General features: G+C 39.5%; 1 protein-coding gene across 1 annotated transcript; it reads left to right on the forward strand.

The window, feature by feature from the left end:
* Positions 1-552: 552 nt before the first annotated feature.
* On the forward strand, positions 553-6739 carry si:dkeyp-69e1.8 (uncharacterized protein LOC100001340 homolog). The gene is made up of 3 exons (XM_024273099.2): positions 553-1269; positions 1582-1724; positions 4657-6739. Exons 1-3 carry the CDS (start codon positions 1251-1253, stop codon positions 5464-5466), a joined length of 972 nt encoding a protein of 323 aa, XP_024128867.1. The 5' UTR covers positions 553-1250; the 3' UTR covers positions 5467-6739.
* Positions 6740-7418: the final 679 nt, after the last annotated feature.

Here is a 7418-nt window from a genome sequence, read left to right on the forward strand (position 1 = left end):
GTAATTTGTCATATAAAATGACATAAAAGTAAGGAAATTTCTTTTAATGTTAAGTTTATTTCTAACTTGTTTAATTTTGATAAAATATATTTTTATGGTGAGAAAAACATTTAAAGTTATTTAAGGTTTAAGTTGATTTATTCAGGAATAATATTCCTACCTGTTTTTACTCATATTATTTTGAGAAAAATTACATTTTTAAAGTTTTAAAAATGTAGTTTTGCTGTGTTCAATAAATGTTAACATGCATGAACGGTGTGAAAAATGGACAAACTCACTTTGGTTTTGGTTAAAACATATTTGACTGGATTCTTGTGGCATGTGAAGAAATCAAAAGAATAGAATATTTTTATTTCTGTAGCACTTTTCACACAGAATCATAAAGTGCTTTACAAAAAGACAACAATAATAACAAAATAAACAGAGAGGTGAATCCAATATTTACAGGGCCTACTAAAAAAAAGAAGCTAAAATCATTGTAAAACAACGACTAAAATCAACTTAAAGCTGAAAAAAGTGGATCAAAAACTCTCAATCTGACACAGTGATAATGGAAGGGAGTTCTAAAGACGAGGAGTGACAGCTTGAAAGGAGTGGTTGGAAGATTTTGGGGTTAAAAGGTCAGAGATATAGGTCGGGGTTTGACTATACAAGGCTCTAAAAACCAAACGTAAAATTTTAAAATCAATTTGAAAGAAAATGATGTCATTTTGATGACATTTTCACCTGTGCGGTCAAATTAAAATATTTCACAAAGGATGATGGCCATCACATATTTTCAGCACACTAAATCTGATAGTCCTTGCAAAAACCTTAGACACCTTGAAATGTTTTGACACAGTTTACTTTTGTTGTGAACAAAATACTTACTGTGTAATAAATATTTGATTATACAATTAAATACGTAATTATACAAATGCATTTCAATTTTACTTAGTTTAATTGACTTAAATCTGACTACAAAAATGTGTTTTACAGTAACTTTAATTTACCGGTAACATTTTGCCTTTACATTAAAGTAGTTACTTACTCATTTAATGTTTGGATAAAGTAATGAGTAACTATAACTGATTACTATACAGTAACGTTCTCGACACTGCTCTGACACACCCGTAAACTCGTATTTTTGTGGTCACGTAAACAGCTGTTTTCTAACCCGTCTGTCCAGCAGGGGGCGCTGTTTGTTTGACAGGTTCAAGGCCGACTCGGAAGTTTACTTCATCTCTGATTCAGCGCGAGCGGCAGCTGCAATGTCCGCCTCTCCGTCCGGTAAGCTGGACTCTCCGGGGGAGGGACACGGGTGGAGCGGTGGAGGAGAGTCTCCTTTTAGCGTCGCTTCTGGTGTTTTAGGAGGTCTAGTTTGGGTGAAGTTGCTCTCGTGAAGGGCGCTGCCCTTTTCTTGGAAAATTCTAACTGATTCCAGGCGTGCGCGGTGATGACGTATGCGACAAACGAGCAGCACATGAAGTAAACACTCCCAGCGACGCTCGCGTCAAACTAAGCCGCAAAAGTTCCCCGCAGGTTCGTAGTGGAGATAAAGTGCGTTTCTGGTGACAGTTTTGGTCATGGATGTTTCCACAGAACTGAGGCTGGTGCTGCTCGGACCCGCAGATGCTGGAAGGAGGGCGGCGGTCTGCTCCCTGCTGGGCCTGCAAGACTCGCCGCAGGGCAGTACTGAAGCCCACGAGTGCAGTAAATTCAGAGGAGAGGTTTGCGGGACGCAGGTAAGGGCACGCGGGACAACCTGGGGTTCTTTGATCTAAATCAACTTTAATCTTAGTATCACATCATTAGAAGTTATTTTTTTTTCTCTATTAGCAGCTTTAAAGGTATAAAATGAACGAGTTTACTCCTAAAAATGTTAGGTTTACATAATCAAATTTATATGACAGTAGTAAAAAAGAAAACACAAAGAGAAAATAAATTATCCAGACTCTTTAGTCAGTAGAAACGAAATATGCAACAATATTCAGGACATGACAAAGGAATTTAACGAATATTTAAAAAAATAGGACCAAAGTTAGCTGACGAAATAAATCATACAAATGAATCTGAAAAGGAAACAGCTGAACACCACATAAAGAGAAATCCAAACTCCATCTATTTGAGTAGTAGCAAAAGAAATTTTGAAAACGTCAAACAATTCAAAAACAAAACATCCACAGACTGTAATGGAATTAATATGACAGTAGAAAAAAGGTAATTGACGCGATTGTTGACCCGCTAACCAACATCTGCAATTTATCCTTTCTAACAGGCACGTTTCCAGAGAAAATGAAAATAGCTAAAGTAATCCCATTATACAAATCAATTCACCAATTACAGACCAGTGTCCTTACTCTGCCAATTTTAAAAAATACTTGAAAAGGTATTACTCAAAAGGCTGGAAAATTTTGTTGAAAAACATAAGCTAATGTCCGATGATCAATACGGTTTCAGGAAAAAATAGATCCATGGCAATAACGCAATTAACAGAAGAAATGATAAATGTCACAGACAACAAGGAGTTCACAGTTGGAGTGTTCATCTATTTAAAAAAGGCTTTCGACACGATCGATCATTTTAGTAAAAAAGTTGGAGAGACATGGAACACAAGGACTGGGGTTAAATTGGTTAGACAGTTACATTAAAAACAGGCAGCAGTTCGTACAACTGGATCATTTTAAATCATCCCTGATAAGTTTGAACAGTGGAGTTCCTCAAGGATCGATATTAGGTCAAAAGCTTTTTATATTATACATAAACGACATTCATATTGTATCAAGCAAATTTAAATACATCTTATATGCTGATGACACAAGTATAGTGTGCACAGGAAAAAAATCTCAGAGAAGTTATAAAGACTGTAAACACAGAATTAAGGAAACTAAAACAATAGTTTGATACAAATGAACTCTCACTCAATGTCAACAAAATACACGATTTTTGGAAATGGTCATATCCCTGCAGATTTAGAAATCGAAGTTGTTATAGACGATCACGTGATAGAAAGAGTAACTGAAATCGAGTTCCTCCGAGTCATCATGGACCATGAAATAAGCTGGAGACCAAAAATAAAGCAAGTCAGAACCAGAATGGCCAAAGGCATCGCAGTGCTGGGAAAAACGCTTCGTACACTGACTTACAAAACATGCTTACTAATGTACTCATCAATAATATTACCATATTTACAGTACAGTGTTGACGTTTTGGGGAAATACTTACAAAACAAATTTACAATCTCTGTACATATTACAGAAAAAAGATATTGGAATAGTTCATGGTGTGGATTATGGGATTATGAGGATTTATTTAGAAAAGTTCATTTGATTTAAAGCACTAATTTTTTATCAACAAGGAAAAATGGCCTTTGATTAAAAATGTAAAAAAAAAAAGGAATTGGTGTGTATATGTGTGGGTTTAGAAATTGTCACTATATTTTGAACCAATAGGTCACAGCTATGGGTGAAGATCAAACTCCAAAACATCCTTTTTATTCTGTCAGTCACTATGAAAAGGGCTTTATTCATTAAGTTTGATTTATTCCTTGAATATCTTTGAATCTCCAACTTGTGAATTGTAATCAATTCAGAAATCTATCAGTGATGTCCAGCCTTATTGATCTATATATTGATGCTTATAAACAAGTTTCAGGATTTGCATCATTTTATTTTATTGTTATTAATGGCCTGATGTTGTGCTCATTTCTAACTTGTATAATTTTGACAGAATATATTTTTATGGAGAATAAAATATTGAAAGTTATTTAAAGGCAAGGCAAGTTTATTTGTATAGCACATTTCATGTCCAGAGACAATTCAAAGTGCTTTACATAAAGCATTAAAAGAAACAATCAAAAGAAATAGTAAAACTGTGATCATTTAAATAAAATTAAAAGAAAGTAAAAAGATTTTAATTTAAAACAAGCATAGATAGACAGTGCGGACGTAAACTTTTGAATACATATTAATCAAATGCAACTGAGAACAGGTGAGTCTTTAAGGTTTAAGTTGATTTATTCTGGAATAATACTCCTGCCTTTTTATTATTCACAATTATGTTAAAAAGTTACAGTTTAAACATTTATAAAAATTGGCATTCTGCTAGCTTTTTGGACTATTTTGGCATTTACTAATATTTTTTAGGATATTTTGAAGTTTAGATAATATTTCAGCTACATGCTAGTAGTTTTGGCTAATTTAGGGGTTTTTATAGTTTTTTAGACTTTTTGGAGTTTGGCTAATATTTCAGGGCATGGTAGCTATTTTTGGCTCACCTTTTTTGTTTTAGTTTTCTTGGCTAATTTGGCATTTAGCTAATATTTCCGCTACATGCTAGCTGTTTTAAAATAATTTAGGCTTTTTGTTTTATTTTTCTAGTCTAATTGGGCATTTAGCTAATATTCTGGCTGGCAATCAGCTTCAGCATTTTTAGCTATAATTTTCAGCATCTTCAGCGACCAAATTCAGCTTGCAGCATTCACACTAGTGTTATTTCAGGTAATGCTACATATCTATTTCATAATTATGTTAAAAAGTTGCAGTTTTAAAAATATAGTTTTATTGTGTTCAATAAATGTTTATCCTGTTCGGCCCGCGACCTAAGCTGTGTTTTGGATTTGGCCCCTGTACGATTGAGTTTGACGCCCTGCTTTAGCGTTTGTGTGGCTCCCTGCAGGTCACCGTGGTCTCCAGCCCAGCCTGGTTCAGCTCAGCCTTCAGCTCCGCTGAGAGGAGAAGGCTCATCTCCTCCCTCATTGCTTTGTCCTGCCCGGCGCCGCACGCCTTCCTGCTCTGTGTCCCTGTGAACCAGCCAGCCGATGGAGAGCCCAAGGCCCTGGACGCCCTGGAGACGCTGTTCGGCCCCCCCGCCGTCACGGCCAACACCATCGTGCTCTTCACCCACATGGAGGAGCTGTGGGAGGACGAGCAGCTGGAGGAGTACATCGTCACGTGGCGCAAAGACCTGCAAGAGCTCGTGGAAAGGTGCGGCGGCTCCTACCACACCCTGGAAACCCGGCATGGAGGAGAAGAGGAGAGGAAAGTCGTGGAGGGGCTTCTAGCGAAGGTGGAGCAGGTGGTGCTGAAGACGGGGGGCGTCAGCTGCCCCCTCTACAAGGAGGCGGAGGACCGGGTGAGGCAGCGGCAGCAGGAGATCGTGAGGCAGAGGACGGCAGAGGTGACAGAGGAAGAACTGGAGGTGGTGCGGCAGGAGGCAGAACGGAGCGCCGGGGGCTTCCATGTGGATCTGGACCACATCTTCTCCTCCACCACCGCCCCCCCGGCCCCCCCTTCTCCCTCTCTTCTGTGGGGGTGGTGGGAGAAGCTGGTGGGCTGGATCCGCTGGCTGCCCAGCCTGGTGAGGAGAGAGGCGCTGTTCGGATCTCTGGTCGGCCTGTTTGTGGGAGGGTCTCTGGGGGGAGCGGTGGGGGCCACAGCGGGCTCCGTGGCCACTGAGGTGGGCAGAAGAAAACAGAAAAACGAATGAGACCAACTTTGACCTTTCTTCTCCAGAAGTCGCACCTGTGATGCAGTAGCAGAGCTTTCACCGCAGCTTTAAGAGGAGACTTCCTGTGACGTTCAGAGCTTTAAGTTTTACTGTTTCCTATGCAAGAACGTTTGACAGAGGCGGCGGAGGTATCATGGTCGGGGCTTGAAAAGATTTAAATCGTTGTTTGTCATCAACTTTGCTTTATAAATTCATGTCAGTGCTAACAGCCTAAAAGATTTGACAATATTTGGATTAATTAGTTCATAAAAAAAATGTTACTTTAAATTATTTAAAATTCTCGTCAGTAATTGACTTTCTAAATGATACGGAAGGAAAATGTTTTTTTCTTTCTTTCACTAATACTTCACCTTAAATATTCTTGTTTGTTGAATTAATTAGGCTTTGATGACATGATTCATTTTCTAGAAGTTATCATCAGGAAAAAGTGACTTTTGTTTTGCTTTATAGTTAATATTATTTTCTAAATGATTTAAAAAGCTTTAAAGGCTTTTATTTTGAAGACAAATCATTGTATCACTGTTCCAGCCAATCTAATGTTTCTTTACATCACAAACATATGAGGATCCAGCTTTAAACACTGTGCATTGAAATGATTTAGGATTTGTCTGTATATGAGAACTGGACTGAGTGACTCCTCCCTTCTTGCGTTCCAAACGGGAAGTATTCGCTGGTTCCATGAAAATCCCATAAACTTCTAAAGAGAAATATACAACTATTACTCAATCATTATATTTGTCTGAATAACATTTCTTGCTTTGACACTTTTTTTTTTGTATTTTTCAAAGTATTTTTTTCTGTAGTCCTAATTATTCAAGTTTTCAACCAACCAATCAGGTGCCTCCATATAGGTAGGAGGTGCCTGCTGGCCCCCGGATCCTTCACTCGTTTGATAGATTTCGTGTAGCCCACTTTCAAGTGGTAGGGGTGTGGCTTTCCAAAAAGCTCACTCCTGATTGGTGAGAGTGGTTGCCATAGAAACTCGGATAGATCCAGACCAACCACTTACTGACCACGTCTGGATGCAACATGGCAAATTAACTTATTTTGATTGGAGCCTTTAGGGAGTCATTTTCTAGGGATGATGTCACAGTCACAAAGTCCAGTTCTCATATACAGTCGGTGGTTTTAACACTGTGGTTCGGGTGCAATACTGGGGAATGTCCACTAGGTGGAGACACTGATCTTTAGTTTACATCTTTTTGAAGTGCTGCTTAAATAAAAGCTGCTGTGTGACACTCCGAGATCATCACTTTACGGCTGATTTCTTGTTTTTCTTGGAGACATTTCTGGAAACCGAGCGAGTAGAGCAGCAGCTGAGACTGGAATAAGAAAATGGAGAAGTTCTTCAGAGACTTTCTCCTCCTTTGATGAGGGCAGGTTGCTCCTCGCGTCGCTCCTCTTTGCTCTCTTGCGGCTCCGCTTTAGAAAAGGCGAGGCGTTTCCGAATGTGGGTGGTCCAGCGGGGAAGATGGTGGTGGTGGTGGTGGGGGGCGGGAATTATCTCAGCTCTCATGTTTCCCCAGAAGAGAGAAGGGAGGGGGGGCGGAGAAGAAAGTGAGAGGCAGAGAAAGCGATGGGAATACATCTGTCCTCCAGATGTGGCCTCCTCCCGCCTGGAAAAAAAAAGAGTTTTAAAAGTAAAGGAAAATTGGTGCTAAACAGTTTTTTATTGTTGGGGATTACACATCCAGGAGTGCTGCTTCTCAGAAAGTCCAATCCAGCCCCCTTGAAGTGAGTGTATATGAGGGAACACCTGTCCAAATATTATGCAGCTTCACTGGATACACAGAAGACGTGAGGCTGATGAGGCTGGAGCGCGCAGAAAAACAGACCCGCATCTCTGCAGGGGATTCCACTCTTTCAGGGAGGACACAAATGACGAAAAGTCCCACAAATCAAAGGAAAAGGTGAGCGTTTTGGACGCTGTC

Source organism: Oryzias melastigma, linkage group LG8 (assembly GCF_002922805.2).
Source record: "Oryzias melastigma strain HK-1 linkage group LG8, ASM292280v2, whole genome shotgun sequence".
Taxonomy (NCBI): domain Eukaryota; kingdom Metazoa; phylum Chordata; class Actinopteri; order Beloniformes; family Adrianichthyidae; genus Oryzias; species Oryzias melastigma.

What these genes read in the sequence shown, in the direction of transcription:
- si:dkeyp-69e1.8 (XM_024273099.2), top strand. An exon ending in GAGAGGTTTGCGGGACGCAG is followed by an intron (nt 1,725 to 4,656) that starts GTAAGGGCACGC and finishes GGCTCCCTGCAG; the next exon opens with GTCACCGTGGTCTCCAGCCC.